This window comes from Cynocephalus volans, chromosome 12 (assembly GCF_027409185.1).
Source record: "Cynocephalus volans isolate mCynVol1 chromosome 12, mCynVol1.pri, whole genome shotgun sequence".
NCBI lineage: Eukaryota > Metazoa > Chordata > Mammalia > Dermoptera > Cynocephalidae > Cynocephalus > Cynocephalus volans.
In genome coordinates, this window is record NC_084471.1 from 797,770 (window position 1) to 819,091 (window position 21,322).

General features: G+C 52.7%; 1 protein-coding gene across 6 annotated transcripts; it reads left to right on the forward strand.

The window, feature by feature from the left end:
- Positions 1 to 25: 25 nt before the first annotated feature.
- TUBGCP6 (tubulin gamma complex component 6) lies at positions 26 to 21,322 on the forward strand. Of its 6 annotated transcripts, none has more exons than XM_063076154.1 (25): positions 26 to 1,046; positions 1,865 to 2,028; positions 4,743 to 4,953; positions 10,458 to 10,631; positions 11,811 to 11,932; positions 12,770 to 12,848; positions 13,006 to 13,115; positions 13,337 to 13,428; positions 13,530 to 13,669; positions 14,091 to 14,240; positions 15,055 to 15,136; positions 15,228 to 15,316; positions 15,394 to 15,509; positions 16,664 to 16,802; positions 17,163 to 17,237; positions 17,435 to 18,863; positions 19,092 to 19,150; positions 19,285 to 19,423; positions 19,514 to 19,682; positions 19,759 to 19,900; positions 20,084 to 20,278; positions 20,358 to 20,490; positions 20,564 to 20,777; positions 20,853 to 21,052; positions 21,153 to 21,322. In XM_063076154.1, exons 1-25 carry the CDS (start codon positions 306 to 308, stop codon positions 21,242 to 21,244), a joined length of 5,256 nt encoding a protein of 1,751 aa, XP_062932224.1. In that variant the 5' UTR covers positions 26 to 305; the 3' UTR covers positions 21,245 to 21,322. The 6 variants fall into 6 exon arrangements, 5 of the variants coding, with proteins under 5 accessions (XP_062932224.1, XP_062932225.1, XP_062932227.1 ...); XM_063076155.1 differs by having other exon boundaries at positions 19,514 to 19,616; XM_063076157.1 differs by lacking the exon at positions 10,458 to 10,631.

The following is a 21,322-nucleotide window of genomic DNA, read 5'->3' on the forward strand; positions in this document are numbered from 1 at the left end:
GACGTAGTTCCGGCGCGCCTGCCTGCTCAGCGGTCCCCGCGGGCGCTCCCCACCGTGAGCCCTGGCGAGTGCGCGCCTGTGCGGGCTGAGCCCCGGGGACCCTGCCCAGCCCTGCCCAGCCCGCGAGGCCCGGGCGGCACCCTCTCCCAACCGCAGACGTTCTTGTAAGAAATACACGAGCTCCGAGCCCCGGGGTTGAGGTTACGGAGGCCTCGGCCGGGCCTGTCCTTCAGAGCGCGGAGGGAAGCCGGCCGAGGCGTTCCCGCGCTGGGGCCCGGCGCGAAGAGGGCGTAGAGGGCGTGGACATGGCCAGCATCACCCAGCTGTTCGACGACCTGTGCGAGGCCCTCCTGCCGGCCGCCAGGACCCACCTGGGCCAGCGCAGCGTGAACCGGAGGAGGGCCAAGCGGAGCCTCAAGAGGGCGGCCTACAACGCGCTCTTCACAAACCTCTTTCAAGATGAGGCTCACCTGCGGCAGACCTCCCTGCCACGAGTCCCAGTGAGGAACAAGATCCTCATGCTGTCCTTCGACTTGAGAGTGGGCGGCCTGGGCCCCCAGGCCGACCGTCTGGAGGAGCTTGTGGAGGAGCTCGAGGCAGCCCCGTGCTGTCCGCTGGCGGAGGTGGGGTCAGTTTTGGATCTCCTGGTTCACCTGGCGGGGAGTGGTCTGCCTTTAGTCATGCCGCGAAAACGGGACTACTTCCTTAACAACAAGCACGTGGGGAGGAACGTTCCGCACAGCGGCTATGACTGCTGTGACCTGAGCGTGTTTGAGATGGACGTTCGGTCTCTGATCTCCAGAGAAGAGTGTTTGTGTCACAACATGATCCAGGAAGCGCTTCAGGTGATGGAGGCTGCCCCAGGCACAGGCCTGCCCACCGTCGGGTTCTTCTCATTTGGTGACTCCTGTGGTGACAGGTTTGAGAGGGACACCCGGGTCTCGCTCTTTGGTGCCCTTGTGCACAGCCGCACTTATGACATGGATGTCCGACTGGACCTGCCCCCAGTGCCAGACAGCGCAGACCTCTCTGGACTGGTCATTAAGGTAGAGTGTTTGCCTACCTGCTTTCATCTTTCTAGGTGTTTGGAAGATAATTTTTTGACTTTCCTTTTATCTGGTAAAAGGTAGGACAGCTGGAGTCCAGGTCACCTGGTGGCTGAGCAGCCGTGAGGTGGGTTGCTGGAGTGGGCTTCCTGGCACCCACTCTCGGAACAGGGATGCCACTGCCCACCTGCAGGCCAAAGCCATATGCTGCTTTTCATCTTTTACCTAACGGAGCATATTAAGTCACTTTTTTCTGCTCTCTAGAGCTGCTATTTAAATTTAAATTAGGGGCTGGCTGGTTAGCTCAGTTGATTAGAGCTTGTCACTAGTGACACTAAGGTCCAGGGTTTGATCCCTGTACCAGCCAGCCACCAAAAAAAAAATAATAATGATAATGATAATAATGCTACAGCAAACATCTTGGTGTATGTAAATTTTTTTGTGTCTAGTATGGAGTTTTTTGTTTGTTTGTTTGTTTTTAATGTTGGCTCTCCAAAATGGAATTTCTAGGTCAGAGGTGTTTTATGAAAAGTTTTAATGTCGGTTATGTTGAGGTTTGCTTGTTATGTGAAATATAATTTTGATAACCTGAGTGAATTATTTTGTTTAATTCCTTAAATGATGCACTGCGGGGGGGAGGTAACGTTGTGTTCTAGTATTTATGTGCCTGAGGAAAGTAGAAGAAACATTCTGCTGGGTCTTTCCCTCTAGTGAGTAAATGAGAGTATGTGGATAAAGTTCCTGGCATTCTGATCACACTGGGATGAAATGTAGACACAAAGGAACAGGTGGGGCTCACTCTTTCCCGTGGTCTTTAGGTCCCACAGAGTGTGGATCAGTGGGAAGATGAAGGATTTCAGTCAGCATCCAATTTGACTCCCGATTCCCAGTCTGAACCAAGCATGACCCCGGACCTGGACCTGTGGGAAGCCGCACTCACCTATGAGCCCAGCAAGCGGAGGTGCTGGGAGCGAGTTGGATGGTGTGTGAGCCTTTCTTTGCTTTTAAATGCACTGCCCACCCCCTCCCTGGGCATGGTCTTGGGCATGCGGTGGACATACCTACTCGGTGTTTCTAGAAGCAGCTGTGATGGGATTAGGAACCTGTAATTTTCAGTCAAACTAGTGTACAAAATTGTCTGAGTCCTGGGAGTTAAGAGAGATGCAGAGGGGAAAAGATTTCCAAGCCTTAAGGAGGTCCCCACTGTGCCAGTAATCTCTGCAAATCACACTTTCCAGTTGGATCAGTCAGTGGGCAGCTAAGTTACAACGTCCTTACTTCCTGGGTTTCTAGGTAGAGGTGTGTGAGGGCATCCTGGCAGGCTGTGTGATCAGTGCCAGGAGGAAATGCTGCTTGGGCACAAGGTAATGATGAAGGAGTCGTTTGCACTTTTAGAAGAGTTGGGAGTGGCGCTTTCTGGCTGGTGAGAAGTTCTGGTCATAGCAGCCCTTTCCTGACTGGTGTTAGTAGCTTGCCCAGACAGAGTGGCCACTCACTCCCTGGGCTCATGTGGGTTCGGAGGCCTCTGCACTAAGGACCTCTCAGGGTCTTTAATGTGCTGGTATCTCTCGAAAACTCCCAGAACAGGAATAGAGGACACGCATTTCCCAAATGTTCTAGGGACAGAAATAAGAGCTTGTCGTTGCTTCGCCTGCAGTGCCTCACAGTGGTTCCCTGGTATGAGTCCAGAGCCGGCTCTTTCCAAGATGTCGCCCATGTGTGGTGGTGGGCAGAGGGTGCGGATAGTGCTGGCGTGCATCGCTTTGTAAACCCCAAGCGGAGCACCCTCGGGAGGCAGATTCCCTGAAGCTTGTATGTCGCCAGAGCCACTCTTCCCCAGCCCCACCTCGCGTGTTTTGTTCTAAAAATGGTTGAATTTTTGCTGTGTCCATCCCTTATGCTTCTTGGGGGGGAGGGTCTGAGGGGGCCGTGGTTAAACATGTGTAATAGAATTTAAAATCTGAACCTTTTTAGGTATAAAGTTCTGTAGTGCTGAGTTCATTCACGCTGTTGTGCAACAAACCTGCAGGCCTTTTCATCTTGGAAGCTGAAACTCTGCCTTCCCCAGAGAAGAGCTCCTCAGAGAAGAGCTCCACACTCCTGCCCCCAGGCCCTGGCAACCACCATTCTATGTGTCTCTAGAATCTTTACTACTGTAGGGACCTGATACAGTTGGAATCATACAGTGTTTATCCTTTGGTGACTGGCTTATTTTACTCAGTATAATGTCCCCAAGGTTCATCCATGGTGAAGTGTTGTAACCTGCAACAAGCTCTGCTTGCCAAGTTTGCACCAAGTTGGTGCAAGAATTGGAAGGTTTATTCAAATAACCAGCATCTGGGGGATGACTAGGCTAAAATCATCCCTCCTTCTGATGCCTGTTCTGGGGTTTATAAAGGGGAAGAGGTGGGAAGGTGAGGTAAGAGTTTTGTCCTGCTGGCAAAGGGGGTGGCTGGTCATAGGATCAACAAAGGGTCTGTGTCAGATGCCAGGGTCCTGTGATGGACTGGGTGCTTTGGCATCATGGAGTCTGCAGTTGGTGGACTGTTCAGCTTCAAGCCTTTGAAGTTATTTCAGGGTTGGAGTCCTTATCTCCTAGGTAGAGCTCAAAGACAATAACCTCAGTTGAGCATCACTGGAACATAAAAATACCTGACTCATACCTCTAACTAATGTGGATGCAATTCTCCTTTAAGTAAGAAGATGAATTAATAATCAGCTAGGGTGCTTTGCCCCTCTCTTGGATTTCCTCTGTTTACAGTTGATTAGGGAAGTAAGCAAAACAAGAAAACTTAGTTTCAATTCTTAATTGTAGGTGCACAACATCTAAAGTAATTCAACATAAGATGGTGTAACAGAAATACGCTTTTTTTTTTTTCTAAAAAGATGACCGGTAAGGGGATCTTAACCCTTGACTTGGTGTTATCAGCACCACGCTCACCCAGTGAGCCAACCAGCCATCCCTATATAGGGATCCGAACCCATGGCCTTGGTGTTATCAGCACCACACTCTCCCGAGTGAGCCACAGGCTGGCCCAGAAATATGGTTTTAGAAGGGTCCTTTTGGGACATGATTTCATCCCTGGGTAGTTTTAGACATGTGGTCAATTTCTCAATTTCTCTGCTAGCCTTAAGGAATTGGTGATTATCGGTTCCCGAGTTAACTGAAATTTTCTGTTTGGTCTTAGTTACCCCAAAGATGGCTGTTCTCTGGCTAAGGTCCCTTTCAGAGTTTGTCGGAATTTCCTTCGTTTTTAAGTCTGAATAAAATGACGTTGTGTGGATGCACCACGTCTGTTGATCCGTTCATCCTTGGTTGGATACTTGGGTTGCTTCTGCCTTTTAGCTGTTGTGAATAATGCTGCTGTGAACATGGTATTCAAGCCTTATGTTTGTTTTTAATGTGAGACTATGTCTCATCTTGAGGACAGAGTTGAGTGCTCTCTGTCGCTCCCTCGACCCCAGGCAGGTGTTCTGGGCATGTTTCTGCACAGAGCTGTCCTGATGGACTGACTGCAGCTAGTGTGGAGCCTGGCCAGTGCTGACCAAAAGGCTGGGTGGCGGGCCAGTTCACACCTTGCTGTGTTTTTAGATGTTCATGGCTTTGACTTGCTGTCTGCTCATGTTCATACCCACTCCTGGGAGAAAGCACACCTGTGCTTGTCTGCTCACTGCCTCTGTCTGTCTCCCTCACAGTCCCCCTGGCCACAGAGAGGAACCCTACCTCACCGAGGCAGGAAGGGACGCCTTCGACAGGTTCTGCAGGCTCTGCCAAGGGGAGCTGCAGGTGCTCAGCGGGGGCCTCTTGCAGGCCCCACAGCCCGTGCTGGTGAAGGAGTGTGAGCTGGTGAAGGACGCGCTGAATGTGCTGATTGGGGTCGTGTCTGCTACATTCTCTCTCTGCCAGGTGAGGAGTGCTCCCTTGCGGACCAGCCTGTTGACTGCCACCATCTGCCAGGCTCTCTTGGAGCACATTGCAAGGCAGAATGACGCCCAGTGCAGTGAGCGGCAGGGAGGGCTGGCTCTGCAGGCTGCAGATGATTACAGCCATAGTCATCCCATTTTAGTTCTAAAAAGTGTCAGTTTATTTGTTTTTTTATTTTTTTAAAGATGACTAGTAAGGGGATCTTAGCCTTTGATTTGGTGTTGTCAGCACCACGCTCTCCCAAGTGAGCTAACCAGCCATCCCTATATAGGGATCCGAACATGTGGCCTCGGTGTTATCAGCACCACACTCTCCTGAGTGAGCCACGGGCCGGCCCTAAGTGTCAGTTTATTGATGTCCTTTTAAAAACTGAACAAAAGAAAGATGTTCATTGCTCTCAGAAAAACAGTAGAAAGTGTAGCTGCCCTCGTTTCCACTCCCATCCTGGAGAAGTGTCCGGGTGCCTTCTGATCCTTCCCTGTGCTTGGAGGAGCACGGGCTTGGCCTCTAGGAGCATCTGCCTTGCCAGAGACATTGCATGATAGGGTGACTCTGCCGCTTAAGCAGGGACATCTCCTGGCCAGTGGGTGGGGCTCACTGGTTCTGGGCAGGAGCTGCAGTTTACCCAGCCCTCTTGCTGGGTGCTCATGAAGTGAAGGGATGTATTTAGAAAAGTGAAGTTCTGCTCTGCAGCTTTTTTCTTTCGTGTAAGAGTATCTCTCTGTATCTTAAGCATTCTTTTATGGTGGCTGTTCTCAGACTTGAGGGTGTACTGGAAACACATCCTGAGGTTGGTCCAGAAACATGCTCACTCAGGCAATGCCAGTGCTTAGGGCGCCTGTTCTAGAACACTGTTTTCATGGCTTCGTGGTGTTCTGTTGTGGGAATAGCCTCCTCCCTTCTGTATGGAATGAACCCCCTCCCTCTTTTTTGTTGTAGTAAAATACGTGTAATATAAAATTTGCTATCTTAACCATATTTAAATGTATAGTTTATTGGTATTAAATACATTTATAATGTGCCACCACCATCTATCTCCAAAACTCTTTTCATTTTGTAAAACTGAAACTCTGTACCCATTAAACAATAACTCCCCATCCCCCCCTCCGCAGCCCCTGTAACCTCTATTTAACTTTCTGTCTCTATGAATTCTCCTATTCTAGATCCCTCAAACAAAAGGAATCATACATTATTTGTCCTTTTGTGTCTAGATTATTTCTCTCAACATGTTTTCAAGGTTCATCCATGTGTATGTAGCGTGTATCAGAATTTCCTTCCTTTTAATGCTGTGTAATATTCCATTGTGTAGATCATATTTTGTTCATTAATTCTCTGTCAGTGGACACTTGGGTTGCTTCTACCTTTTGGCTATTGTGAATAATACTGCCATGAAATATCTGAGTCCCTGTTTTCAATTATTTTCAGTATGTACCCAGAAGTGGAATTGCTGAGTCATATGGTAATTCTATATAACTTTTTGAAGGACCACAAAACTGTTTTCCACAGTGGCTGCACCATTTAACATGCCTTCCAGCAATGTTTGAGGGTTCCCATTTCTCCACATCTTTGCCAACACTTTATTTTTTAAATTATAGCCATCCTAATGGGTGTGAAATGTCTGGTTGTTGTTTTGATTTGCATTTCTCTAATGATTACTGATGTTGAGCATATTTTTATGTGTTTTTTGGCCATTTGTATATCTTCTTTGGAGACGTGTCTATTCAAGTCCTATGCCCATTTTTTTTTCTTTGCCCATTTTCGAATTGGATTTTTTGTTGTTAATGAGTTTTAAGAGTTCTCTATGTATTCTGGATCTTAATCCCCTGTCAGATATATGATTTGCAAATATTTTCTCCCATTCTGTGAGTTGCCTATTTACTCTGATAGTGTCTTTTGATGTATACATTTTTTTCATGTAGTCCAATTTGTCTGTTTTTCTTTTGTTTCCTGTACCTTCGGTGTCATATCCACGAAATCATTGCCAAATTCAAGGTCGTAAAAGATTTGCTGTTACATTTCGTCTGTTTTATAGTTTTAGCTTTTAAGTTTAGGTATTTGATTCGTTTTGGTTTAATTTTTGCATATGATGTAAAGTAAGTGTCCAGCTTCATTCTTTTCCATGTGGACATCCAGTTTTCCCAGCACCATTTTTTGAAAGCACTACCCTTTTCCATTGAATGGTCTTAGCACCTTTGTTGAAAATCAGTTGACCATATATGTGAGGATTTATTTCTAGACTCTTTATTTTGTTCCATTGCTCTACATGTCTGTCCTTACAGCAGTACCAGAATGTTTTGATGACAGTAGCTTTGTAGTAAGTTTTGAACTGGGGAAGTGTGAATGCTCCAACTTAGTTCTTTTTCAACATTGTTGTGGCTATTTTGAGATTCCATATGAATTTTAGGATAGGTTTTTCTGTTTCTGCAAAAATATGTCATCGGGATTTTGATAAAGATTGCATTGAATTTTTAGATCGCTTTGAGTATCATTGTTATCTTTCCAATAGTAAGTCTTCCAGTCCACGAACATGGGAAATCTATTTATTTAGATCATCAATTTCTTTCAGCAATGTTTTGTAGTTTCCAATGTACAAGTTTTTCATGTCCTTTGTTAAATTTATTCCTAAGAATAGTCATCCTTGGTATCCTTGGGGAATTGGTTCTAGGACACCCTCCCTCTGACCCCCTCCCCCAGCCCCATGTACACAAAAATCCATGAATACTCAGGTCCTGCAGTTGATTCTGAGGAATCTGTGTATATGAAAAGTCGGCCCTATGTAAATCCAGGCCTGCATCTTGCAGAGATTGTATTTTTGATCCACAGTTGGAAAATACATGCGTATAAATGGACCTGCACATTTCAAACCCGCATGTTCAAGGGTCAACAGTGTTTTTTTATTCTTTTATTGCTATTGTAAATGGAATTGTTTTCCTACTTTTAGATTTTTCATTGCTAGTGTACAGAAATGTAGCAGACTTTTCATGTATTGATTTTGTAGCCTGCAGCTCTGCTGAATTTATTTGTCCTGAAAAATTTGTAATGGATTCTTTAGAGTTTTCTGTGTATAAGACCATGTCATCTGCAGACAGGTGATTTTACTTCTTCCTTTGCAATTTACATACCTTTTATTTCTTTTTCTCTTATAGCTCTGGCTAGGATTTCCAGTACTATATTGAACAGAAGTGGCAAAAGTGGGCATTCTTGTCTTGTTTCTTTTTTTTTTTTTAAAGATGACCGGTAAGGGGATCTTAACCCTTGACTTGGTGTGGTCAGCACCACGCTCACCCAGTGAGCGAACCGGCCATCCGTATATGGGATCCGAACCCGGGGCCTTGGTGTTATTAGCACCGCACTCTCCCGAGTGAGCCATGGGCCGGCCCCTTGTCTTGTTTCTGATCTTAAAGGAAGTGCTTTTAGTAATTCACCAATGAGTATAATATTCTTTGTGGGTCTTTCACATATGTCCTTTATCATGTTGTGGAAATTCCTTATATTCCTAGTTTATTTTGAGTTTTCTTAGGAAAACCATGTTGGATTTTGTTAAATGCTTTTTCTGCATCAATTGAGATGACCATGGGTTTTTTTTTCTTTTATTCTGTTAAGATGGTGTATTACATTTATTGATTTTTTTTTTTTTTTTTAAATGTTGAGCCACCCTTTTATTCCTGGAATAAAACCCACTTGGTTGTGTGTTTTAATTTAAGATCTTTAAGATGTGTTTTAATTTAGCACCCCTTCAATGATTAGGAGAGACACAAAATGGAAATAAAAATTTTGTCACACACAGAGGTCAGGGAGCACATGGAGAGGGAGAGAGGGGGGACAATGGACACCTTTATTGGTGTCCAGGGCATTATCCAAACAGGTTTCCCATGGGGAGTTCTAACTGGTGGGTTTAGAGCAGGCAGGCACGAGTCTGTGAGGCTGTGCTGTTACTGAGAGATGGTCACTGTGGTGTATCTGCACAGTCCATGTGGGGTGTGGGGGTTAGTGGAGCCAGGCTGTCCCATGGGGAGGTGGTCACCAGGAGGCAGTGGTGTAAGGCAGGTGTCTGGATTGATCACATTAAGGAACTGGGAGGAGGTGACTGAGCCCTGCTTCTGAAAAGTTAAACCTGTATTCAGAATTGATGCTGAGGCTACATAAAATGATAAGGATACATAATGGTGTATGATCTTTTTAATATTCTGCTGAATTTGGTTTGTTAGTATTTTATTGAAGTTTTACATCTGTATTCATAAGGTTATTGGCCTGTAGTTTTGGAGGTATAGATGTTAGTTCTTTAAATGTTTTGTAGAATTCACCAAACATTCAGTTTTTGTTTTTGTTTTTGTTTTTTGTGGCTGGCTGGTATAGGGACATTTAATTCTTCAAATGTTCAGTGAAGCCATCTGGTCTTCTGGCCTTTTCTTTGCTGGGAGATTTTGTTGTTATTTTTTCTTAAACTGTGGTAAAATATACATAACATAAAATTTACTATCTTAACCTGTTGGGAGGTTTTGTTTACCGGTTCCATCTCCTTACTTGTTATAGGTTTATTTAGATTTTTCTATTCTTGAGTTAGTTTTGCTACTTTAAATGTTTGTAGGCATTTGTTCATTTCGACTAGGTCATCTAATTTGTGGGCATACAGTTGTTCCTGATATTTTCTTATAATATTTTTTATTTCTATAAAATTGGTAGTGATGTCCCTACTTTCATTTCTGATTATAGTAATTTGAATCTTCTCTTTTTTCATGGTTTTCTTTTTTCTTAATCATTCTAGCTAGATTTGTCAATTTTGATCTTTTCGAAGAAACAGCTTCTGGTTTAGTTGATTCTCTCTTTTCCTGATCTCTCTTTTATCTCTGTTCTAGTCTTTATTGTTTCTTTCCTTCCGATGGTTTTGGGTTTAACGCTCATCTTTTTATACTCAGGTGTGTGGTGCAGTTATTGATTTGAGCTCTTCTCTTCCAGCGTGGGCATTTACAGCTCCGGCTCTGCCTCTTAGCACGGCTTTTGCACATCCCGGTTTTGGCTGTAATGAGCCCTCGGGTTGTTTCCTTTCTCTGCAGTTATAAACACTGTTGCGGGAACATGCTGTGACAAGTACTGTGCACATCTTCCATTATTTGGCCCATCCCTAGGAATCAAATGATAGATCTGATGGCAACACGTTTTTAAGGTTTCTGCCCCCAAGAAGGCTGTGTGTGTTGTGTGGAAGGTGCCCCTTTTTCTTTACCCTTTTCCGCAGTTGGCATGTTAAACATGTATTTTTCAGTGCTGTCAGTGAAAAATTGTACGTTGTTCCGGTTTGTGTGTTTTCATCACTAGGGGTGGGATAGTTTGAGGTGTGCTGTTGGGCATTTGCTTTTTTTGTTTCTGGGACTTCCTGTTCGTGTGCCTGGTCTTGGGTGCACTCTGGTTGGGTGCATGGGGGAAGGAGACGGCACCACATGGGGGTTTGGTGCCTGGCCTCTGTGACCCCTCTCCTCTGCCCTGTCCAGCCAGCTCAGGCTTTTGTGGTGAAGCGGGGTGTCCACGTGTCAGGCGCGTCTCCTGAGAGCATCAGCAGCCTCCTTTCTGAGGTGGCCGAATATGGGACCTGCTACATGCGCCTGAGTCACTTCTCTCTGCAGCCTGTCCTGGAGTCCTCCTACAGCAAGGGCCTCGTGTTCCAGGTATGGCCCATGGCCTCACGGTCATGGTGGACCTTCACGAGAACTATGCACACAGTCTGGAAAAAAGACTCTCAGAGGTCCTACTCCACGACCACTGAGTCCGAGTTGTTTCCTTGGCAGCATCTAAAACCCAGCAATGACTCTTCAGGGATAGGGTGACCATTGATTGTTTTACCTCACCCATCGTTCCACTGGAAACCTGGGACAGATGTGTTTGGGCCACGGGATAGTGGGAGGCAGGTGTGGCCAAGGGCAGGGCCAGGTGGTGGGGAGAGCGAGGCCGGTAGAGGCAGAGGTGAGTCGAAGTTCCTGGGCTCCGAGCCAAGTCTGGCTCTGGGAATCAGTGTTCCTCGAGAGACGTGCAGGTGGCTGGGTGGGATCCCACAGGATGGCAGGTGTGGTCTGAGTGGGAGAGGACAGGCCTGCAGACCATCTGCGTGCTTTGGGCGGACTGAGAGGAGTGCATCAGGGAGTTGGGCAGAGGGCCCTGGGCCTTGGAAGGAGCTGGGCTGTGTGGGGTCCTTTGAGCATCGGTGCCATGGCCGGGTTGTTGGGGCAGGGGTGATATGACGAGGTTTAAGTCTTAGTGTAGGCTGGGAAGTGGGTGCTGTGTGGAGGATACCTTCGAGGTAGAGGAGCAGCCAGCGAGGAGGCCCTGAGGGGGACCCGAAGGCTGGAGATGGTGGAGCACAGATCAGAGTGGGTGCCGGGGCAGGCAGAGGGGAAACTGAGGAAGGTGGAACTGTGGTTCTTGGTTGTTGGCATGTGTGGGACAGGTCAGGGCAGATGGTCCCTAGGGCTGGTGGACTAAGGTTTGTTGCATGTTCCTTTCTTGGCATGACCTGTGGGGCCAGGCTGCTGCGGTGTAGCCCACAAGTCTGCTGTGGTCCGAGCAGCAAGAAACCCTCAGGGTTAGCATCTCTGTACCCAGCCTGCTGCCCCCCAGGACCCCAGATGCCAGTTTCTCTGGTGCAGCTGATCTCGGCTGCAAGCTTGGGCTTGTGGTGGGCCTGTGGCTTCCTGTGAAGGGTCCTCGCTTCTGGCTGGGTAGAGGATGGCCGGGCTTAAGCTACAAATGCCTGTTGCTTAGAAAATGGAGCCCGAGGTTGGCAAAGTCCTTTTCCCCAGCACCAGTGTGCCTTCCAGTCCTGAGCTCTTGACCGTGTCCCCCACCCACAGGCCTTCACCAGCGGCCTGAGGAGGTACCTGCAGTATTACCGTGCCTGCGTTCTCTCCACTCCACCCACGCTGAGCCTCCTCTCCATTGGCTTTCTTTTCAAGAAGCTTGGGCGGCAGCTCAGGTAAGCCTCAGTGTGGTGGCCGAGTTGGGGTGCTTCAGGGGAGTGGGCGTGGGGCCTGCTGGGTAGAGGGCCAGCTCTGCTTCCTGGGAAGGAGGGCCCATGAGAGCAGCCCCCAAGAGGTGACTGGACGGCTCCTGCCTGGCCCAGCTCAGCAGGTGCTGGTGTTGCCACACGCCGTTCCTGTCCAGGCCTGGGGCTCCTGCCTACACAGCATCCCTGTGGATGTGGCCTCTGGCACTTTCGAGCCAGTCAGTAAACAACCAGGCCAAATGTTGGCAGGTACCAACCAGAGAAGGGAGAGTGCGGGGCAGCAGCTGCCTGCGGGAGACCTTCCAGGAAGAGGAGCAGCCAGCGTGGAGGCCCCAAGGGGACCCGCTGCAGTGGGGAGGGAGGGTGCTGGGGGGCAGGTTCTGATGGATACCGTGTGGAGCACAGACTGTGGTGGGGTGGAGAGGGCGAGGGCACCTGAGAGGGGGCTTGGCAGTCGGTCATCCTGGCCAGAACAGGTGGTGACCTGGATGAGGCACTGGGGGCCCGAAGGGGGTCTCAGGTAGAGACGCAGGTGTGGGGTATGGGGGCTGTGACTCGGGGTGATTCTGAGTCTTGGCCAGAGCCCGGGAAGGAGGTGGGGAGGTAAGTCATATGTCGGGGGTGGGTGTGTCACTGGTGTCTGGTGGACAGCATGCGCACAGGGTTGGGCAGGGGTCTGGAAGGAAGTTCAGATCTGGGTTGCTGGGTTGCAAGTGGTTTTTAAAGCTTGGGTGGGTCAGCCACTTCAGGGAGCATGAGAATATGTGGAGATTTTGTTCACCTGGTCTGACTGGCCTCTGGGTCTAGGTACCTGGCAGAGCTCTGTGGTGTTGGTGCTGTGCTCCCGGGGACTGGCGGAGGAGGGCCCAGGGCTTCATTCCCCACTGTGAGTTTTTGTCTGAAAAGTGCGATGGCCTGGCCAGCTCCAGGGAAGGGGTGGGATGGCTGGGCATGGCCCCTTCAGGGCTGCTGCTGAGCTGGGCAGGGCTGCTCATCTGGTGTGACTGCTGGGTGTGCTGAACCACTCCCCGTGCCTTCTGCAGGGAGTGAAGCTGCTGTCCTACCTCTACCAGGAGGCGCTGGGTAACTGCAGCAATGAGCACTACCCTGTGCTGCTGTCCTTGCTGAAGACCAGCTGCGAGCCCTACACACGGTGGGGCAGGCCTGGGCACCTAAACACAGGGGTGGGGGGCCCACACTCAGACCAAGCAGACATTTGCGTATCCTCATCAGAGGCCTGCTGAGTGCAGGGGTTGGGCCACACACGAGAGAGAGGGCAGGACGGGTGGACTCACACTGTGGCTGTGCTGGGCACAAGGCTCTGTTCCCACCACTGGCCATGCCCGCTTCACTGCTGGCCTCTGCCTGTGGCAGGTTCATCCACGACTGGGTGTACAGCGGGGTCTTCAGAGACGTTTATGGTGAGTTCATGATCCAGGTGAATCAGGAGTACCTTGGCTTCAGAGGTAGGTGGCAGTTGGTTACCAGGTGGGGCCTCCACACCTATGGGCCTGGGATCAGGGCCATCGCTGGGTGCAGGCCACTGTGTGTCCTGTTGCATGTTTAGATAAGTTTTACTGGACCCATGGCTACGTGCTCATTTCCAAAGAGGTAGAAGACTGTGTCCCTGTGTTCCTGAAGCACATTGCCCACGACGTGTATGTCTGTGGGAAGACCATCAACCTGCTGAAGCTCTGCTGCCCCCGGGTGAGCAGGGTCCCACCTGCACAGCTGGGCGGGGGCGTATGCACGGGGAGGGGAGGGTACTGTGGGGGCTGGACCGTCCAGGATGGCATCTGCAGCGCTGGTAGGTGCTGGCTTGTTGGTAGCATCACTTCTCCAGGCATGGGGGATTGAGGATCTGAGAGGCCATCTGTGGGAGTCTGATGTCTGTCTCGGCTGGGCCTGTCCCTTATGTTTCCCTCCTGGAAGCCACCGAGGGTGTTGCTGCCCCAGTTTAGGAGTGAACCGTTTCTGAGAAAAAAAGCATTTGATCGTCCACATGCATCGCTGAACACTCAGAAGCAGAACTGTGCCTGGGCCCTCGTGTCACCCAGCCCCCCTGGGATTCCCTCCGGGGTCCCCTCTCAGGCTTCTGCCTGTGCTCACCGCACTCTCCCTCTGGCAGCACTACCTCTGCTGGTCCGACATCCCCGTCCCTCGGATCTCGGTGATCTTTTCCCTTGAGGAGTTGAAGGAGATTGAGAAGGACTGCGCTGTGTATGTCGGGCGCATGGAGCGGGTGGCCCGCCACAGTTCCATCAGCAAGGAGGAGAAGGTGCGGGCACTACAGGCCTCAGGGGCTTTCTTTGCACCTCCCTCCTGGGGTCTTGGGCTAATGGGGGAAGGGTGCTGGATGTGGGACATGCAAGATGGGGAGGCTCCCTTCTGGTGTCCTCTGTCCTGGAGGTGTGTCTGGGTGGGGACACTCGTAGTGCTGGGCCATGTGCCAAGGCAGATTCAGATGCCCATGCAGGGGCTCTGTCCTCTTTTCTTGGGTCTGGGTGGTCCAGCCCGCACCCCATGCTCTGCTGACGTGGGCAGCTCCACTGAGGCTGATGGTGAAGGCTGCTGGCTATGGACAGACCCAGTCCTGGAGCCTCAGGGCAGCAGTGCTCAAAGTTGCTGCACTCGGGTGGCCTCTGCAAGTGCCCTCCTGCTCAGGAGGGGTGGGTGTGTCTGGGACCGAGGCTGTGAATCTTCTGTGTACTCAGGGAGGGCACCAGTGGTGGAGTCAGTGCTGTTCCCAGGAAAGCCCTTCCCGGCTTGGTGCCTGGTGGGCAGGGGCAGACTCGAGCCAAGCGGGAAGCCCCTCTCTTGACCCGTTGGTCCCTCCCTGGTGGGCACACACAGCCTAGGGGCCTTGGCCCCAGGTGTGTCTGTGAGAGCACATGAACTCCAGTCACTTGCCTGGAGCCTGCCCTGTCACTGTGCAGACCTGGAAGTGTCTGGCCACCCAGCCAGGTGCGGTCCTTGCGGGCTTGGGTTGTGCACCACACCTGCCGACCCTGAGTCTGTGCAGGGTGTTCTGGGTGGCCATCCCAGGTGAGAGGACAGAGAATTAGGATGCTTTGTTAACTGATCGTTTTTAGAAATTACGGATGGAAATTGCAAAACAAGAATTAATTGTCCATGCCCGGGAAGCGGCGTCCAGGGTGCTGAGTGCATTGAGTGGTAAGCATGGCCCCAAGTCCTCCCTGTGCAGTTGTGGGGGCCCCTGCAGGGGGCTCCTCGATACTGTGTGCCTCTCACTGTGTCCATGCAGACCGGCAGATATCGGAACAGATGGCCTTAGATGCTCGGAAGCGGGAGCAGTTCCAGAGGCTGAAAGAGCAGTTTGTGAAGGACCAGGAGGTGGGTGGTCCCAGCCCCTTTAGGGTTCAGGACCGTGTGGTCCTTGTGAAAGGAACATGGCAGTGTGTGTTGTGCAGCGGCGCCTGGCGGCCAGACAGGAGGATCTGGATGACGACTTCAGCTACGCCCGCGAACTCCGCGACAGGGAGAAGAGGCTGAAGGCGCTAGAGGAGGAGCTGGAGAGGAAGGCGAGGTGCGGCGGCCGGTGCTCCAGCCCGCAGCGCTCAGCAGGGCCTTGTGCACAGCGCTGGCTTAATCTTAGCGACAGTTACCTTTCTATTTTGGAAGCTTTCAGGCATACAGAGACTAGTATACTGAATCTAGAAAGCCCACCTGAATTCAGTGGTTGTGGCCATTTTTCCATAGTCAGACGTCTTTGGCTGTTCTGGAATGTCTTCTTATGGTTGGATTGCATGGACTGGGATCTGGGCAAGGTCCACACCCTGGTGACCTCTTTGTTTATTTATCTCAATTTTAAATAGCTCCCGGTTAGTGTTAAACCTGCTGTAGGCTGAACGGAGATGGGGCATTTGTCCAGCACAGGGTCTGAGTGTCCCCTCACGGTGTTGTCAACTTGTCCCATAAGCTGGGAGCAGAGCTGGAGCCTTGAAGGGGCTGTTCAGCATTTAGCAAAAGTCTTTGGTGGCAGAGGCTGGCCACTTCCTGCTCAGTTCTCCCAACCTTACATACTGTTTGCAGAGCCAGCAAGGGATGTGCCTTTGTGTGCATTTGTGTGTGTGTGTGCATCTGTGTGTGTGTGCATGCATGCATGTTAGTAGATGTTCTCCTGTTTACATATGGAGAAAATGAGGCATAGGGGCCATGTTCCTGGCCTGTGGCAGCCAAGTTTGAGATGGCCAATCCAGGTGTGTTCACTGCTGGTGAGAGGCTCAGAATCACTGGGAGTGATAGGCCACGCACACTTTGAATTGAGCAAGTGAAATGTTTGTGCTGGTTTTACACGTACTTTTTGCATCAGTCTTCAGTTCTCTGGGGCTTGCCCCTGCGACATGGTAAGGTGCCCACTGTGTAGCCCAGAAAGCCAGGCCTTGATTCCCAGAGAGGCTGGGCCTCAGCTCCTTGTTCATCCCCGTACTTCAGGCTATGTAGGGTCTCAGCCAGCAGACGTTTGCTAAGCCCCAGTAGAGCACCTACCTGCCGGGTACTCCCAGTCTAGCGCACGGAAAGACCCACCTGTTAGGCCCTGTAGGTGCTGATGGGGAGGTGCAGGGCAGAGGTCTGGGGAAGGCACCTACTGGGGTCTTCTGCTGTGGAGAATGCTTCCAGCCCGAGGGTCGCCCATTGGACAGTGTGGAGTGATTGTGTCCCCTTTGGGTGTGGCTTCAGGCAGGCGCTGGTTGACCATTACAGCAAGTTGTCTGCAGAGGCAGCTCGTCGGGAGCAAAAGGCGCTGTGGAGAATCCAGAGGCACCGACTGGAAAGTGCACGGCTTTGTTTTCTCTTAGAAGATCAGAAACGCATTGAGGTGTGGCAGCGGTTTTAGATGGTGGCTCTTGCCCTGGGCTTTGAATGTCTCTGTATACCCTGAAATTGTACACAGACCTGTGGGCTTTATGGGAGAGGGATGGTAGTTCTCAGTTTGCAGCGGGGGCTGTGTTGCCTCTTTGTGCCACTGAGTTTCAGAGATGCAGATCGTGATGCAGATAGCACTTGCTGTGGACCCTGGCTCCCAGCCAGCCCAGCACATACCTGTCATTTAGTGCGTCCGGCAGTTGTGGGTGGCAGGGGCTGTCGCCCCGTGTGGCGGGGCAGGGCTGCTGTGTGGAGGCTGTGCTGGGCTGGGCAGCAGCTCTGCTGTCTTTCGACCTGCTGGCTTGAATTTCAGGGGATGCTCAAAGACATGTCCAAGGTTCACAAGCCCCAGGAGCCGCTGGACATCCTCCCGAGTGTGCACTCCCAGGTGAGGGGCCGAGGCAGGGTCCAGGGTGCCCTAGTGTGGGGCTCTGAGCTTGTTGTACTGAGCCTGGCCTTGTCCCCCTAGACCTCAGTATTTGATGAGCGTCGGTCACAGTTGCAGAGCTGAACTTGGGGAACAGGGTTAGATGGCTGGAGGGAAACTTGAGACCAGACTGGGTACTGTGTTCACTTGTATTTCAGGTCATATCTCTGGGCCCCAAGCACCATGAAGGAGGCCAAGGCTGTGATTCTGGACCCGCAGAGCAGCACTTGGCTGCCTGGGATTACCTAAGCAGGCCCAGCATGCCAATGCCACAGCCCCTGGAGTCCCTACCAGTAGGGGCTGGCAGCTCAGAGCCCCAGCAGGTGCAGGGGGCTAGGTTGTTCTCTGCTGGCCTCAGTATCGGAGACTTCCTGCCTAGAAGCCCGGGGACTGAGCAGCCTGTGCAGACCAGTGTGGCCCCTCTCCTGGAGGAGGCGCTGCAGTCCATCAGCTCAGACCTACCCGCCTCGGCCCCTGGGGAGACATCCGCTGCAGCCAGCACACAGGACTCTAGTCTGCAGGAGTACGATTTTAGTACCATCCTGAGGCCAGCAGTGCCTGCCTTACTTTCACCAGGGCCTCTCCAGGCTTTAGAGGGCAGCGAGGGGCAGCGGCTGTGGGGTGACACTCATGTGAAGCTGGATGCATGTATCGCTGACACACAGGTAGCTCTGCCTCACCCACACCCACTCAGGCATGTCACTCAGGAGGAGGGAAGCAGCCAGCCTGTGGAACAGCTCCTTGAGCATGTGTCAGAGGGTAGTGTTCCCACAGGGGGCTATGCTTCTGGCACGGCTCCCTCTTGGCCACGGTGGAACGTCCACGGACACGTTTCAGATGCCAGCATCAGGGTTGGGGAGAATGTGTCAGACGTGGCTCCCTCTCGGCCACGGTGGAACGTCCATGGACATGTGTCAGACGCCAGCATCAGGGTTGGGGAGAACGTGTCAGACGTGGCTGCCTCCCGGCCACGGTGGAACGTCCATGGACACGTGTCCGACGCCAGCATCAGGGTTGGGGAGAATGTGTCAGATGTAGCTGCCTCCCGGCCACGGTGGAACATCCACGGACATGCGTCAGATGCCAGCATCAGGGTTGGGGAGAATGTGTCAGATGTAGCTGCCTCCCGGCCACGGTGGAACATCCACGGACATGCGTCAGATGCCAGCATCAGGGTTGGGGAGGACATGTCAGACGTGGCTGCCTCCCGGCCACGGTGTAACGTCCATGGACACGTGTCAGATGCCAGCATCAGGGTTGGGGAGGATGTGTCAGACGTGGCTCCCTTGCTGCCACGGTGGGATGCCCATGGACACACCTCTCAGTCCCACATGATGCTGGGGGCGCTCTCATTGGAAGATGAGCCCAGTACACTCAGGCCCCACTGGAATCCCCCTCGCCTCATGTCCCAGTCAGGCCTTAGCCTGGGAGCTCAGAGCCCTGCCATGGAACGTGAGCCACAGCCACCTGCAGAAATGGTTCCCTCCACCTGCTCCCCAGGCTCAGACAGTGAGAACAACCTCCAGACCTGGCCCTCTGCTGTGACTGGGCTGGACACTCTGGGAGACAGCATCCCCAAGGAACCAGGTCAGAGCGGGGCAGGTGGTCCCAGGTGGGGCTGTGGGGCCCACAGAGCCTGGCAGGGAGCAGGAGGCAGCGGGTGAAGCTGCCCTTGGGGCTCTTGTCTGTCAACTGGGGCCTAAGCTGCTGTCCTGGGGGACATAGGAGGTGCTGCCTGAGCCTGGCCACCCCTGCTGTGTCCCCTCAGCAGGCCCTGGCCCTGACGGTCCCTCCCGTCCATTTGTGCCCACTCAGGCCCGGGGAGGAGTGCGGACACTGAGGACCTCTCTCCGTGTTGGCCTCCGAACTCACAGGTCAGATGGACACAGCTTGGGTCACCACATGGGGATCTCATGTGCCATTTTCCTTCTTTCTCAACACAAGCGGGGAGCTGGGGAGCAATGTGCTGAGTTGTGGGGCCAAGTCTTTGAGACTGTCCTCTTCTCAGGAAAGTGCAGGTGCCCAGTGCAGCACAGGCCCTGGCCAGGAGGCGGAAGCACGGTGCTGGAGTGGGGAGCAGGCCTACCTGGCAAGCCTGGCAAGGCAGTACCGCCTGGAGCAGTACCCGGACTGCTACGAGTCCATGTGTGAGTGGAACAGCCACAGTGGCGGGTAAGGTGGGAGCCCGGGGACAGTGCGTCCTGTGTGCCAATGATAGTCCATTTCATCCCCTGCAGCGGAGCCTCCCGTTGCCCACCTTCTGCACCAGGTGCTTCCCCGGGCTTTCGCCTTCCCCATGGACCCTGAGGTCCAGCCAGCCGTGGACGAGACTGCAGTGCAGTTGAGTGAGCTGCTGACGCTGCCCGTGCTCATGAAACGCTCCATCACGGCCCCACTGGCTGCCCAGTGAGTGCCCCCAGCCCACCCAGGCACACCCCCAGCCTGCCTGCTGCCCTGACTCCCGCCCCCCTCCCACCCACAGCATCTCCTTGGTGAACAAGGCCGCAGTCGACTTCTTCTTTGTGGAGCTGCACCTTGAGGCACACTTGGAGGCACTGCGGCACTTCCTGTTGATGGAGGATGGCGAATTTGCCCAGTCCCTCAGCGACCTGCTCTTTGAGAAGGTGACCTTGGACGTGGGGCTGGGGGTGGGCTGGCTGCAGAGGAGTGGCCCATGGGGAGGGGGAGGCCGCCACCCGGGCGTGCCCCACAGTGCCTGGCATGGGGTGTGGGGTGCTGGCTAGTGAGGAGCTGCAGCTCCAAGTGGCTGGGCATGCACTCGGGACTCCTGTCCCTTCCTGCCTCAGCTTGGAGCCGGGCAGACGCCGGGGGAGCTGCTCAACCCGCTGGTCCTCAACTCCGTCCTGAGCAAGGCCCTGCAGTACAGCCTCCATGGGGACGCCCCACATGCTACCAACCTCTCCTTCGCCCTCAAGTACCTGCCTGAAGTGTTTGCCCCCAACGCCCCGGATGTGCTGAGCTGCCTGGAGCTCAGGTACAAGGTCAGCAGCGGCCCTCTTCCTGGGCACATCATGGGGGTTGTGTCTGGGGACTGCGTGCTAAGCTGGGCTTCCTGAGCAGGTTGACTGGCCCCTCAACATTGTCATCACCGAGAGCTGCCTAAGCAAGTACAGCGGCATCTTCTCCTTCCTGCTGCAGCTGAAGCTCATGATGTGGACACTCAAGGATGTCTGTTTCCACCTTAAGCGCACAGGTGAGGCCTGTCTGGGCCCCAGCCGCCCCTCCCTGTGGTTCGAGGCCACTGCTCACCCTCTGCCCTTTGCCAGCCCTGGTGAGCCACACAGCCAGCTCCGTGCAGTTCCGCCAGCTGCAGCTGTTCAAGCACGAGATGCAGCATTTCGTGAAGGTCATCCAGGGCTATATCGCAAACCAGATCTTGCACGTCACCTGGTGTGAGTTCAGGGCCAGGCTGGCTGCAGTGGGTGACCTCGAGGAGGTCCAGCGTGCCCATGCTGAGTACCTGCACAAGGCCGTCTTCAGGTGAGGCCACGGGGCTCCTGGGGCTACACGCCAATAGTCAGGCACAGCCCACCCAGCAGCACCCCCTCCCCACAGGGGTCTGCTGACAGAGAAGGCGGCACCCGTCATGAACATCATTCACAGCATCTTCAGCCTCGTGCTCAAGTTCCGCAGTCAGCTCATCTCCCAGGCCTGGGGCCCGACTGGCGGCCCCCAGGGTGCTGAGCACCCCAATTTCGCCCTCATGCAGCAGTCCTACAACACCTTCAAGTACTACTCCCACTTCCTCTTCAAAGGTGAGCCCCCACCCCTGGCCAGGAGGGGCTGCAGGGGGCAGAACCAGGGCGGGGTGAGCAGCTGCGGGCAGAAGCCTGAGCTACTCACTGACCCCCCCAGTGGTGACCAAGCTGGTGAACCGCGGCTACCAGCCCCACCTGGAGGACTTCCTGTTACGCATCAACTTCAACAACTACTACCAGGACGCCTGAGGGCCACTCTGTGGGACGAGTGCGTAATAAAGGTGTCCTCCAGTCCCTCAGGGCAGGAGGGCAGAATGACCACACCGA

Excerpts from the sequence above, each read along its gene's own strand:
- TUBGCP6 (XM_063076154.1), top strand. The coding sequence starts at position 306 with ATGGCCAGCATCACCCAGCTGTTCGACGACCTGTGCGAGGCCCTCCTG. Across the intron at positions 1,047-1,864 it reads TCTCTGGACTGGTCATTAAG|GTCCCACAGAGTGTGGATCA; the intron begins GTAGAGTGTTTG and ends CGTGGTCTTTAG. Across the intron at positions 19,901-20,083 it reads GCGACCTGCTCTTTGAGAAG|CTTGGAGCCGGGCAGACGCC; the intron begins GTGACCTTGGAC and ends TTCCTGCCTCAG.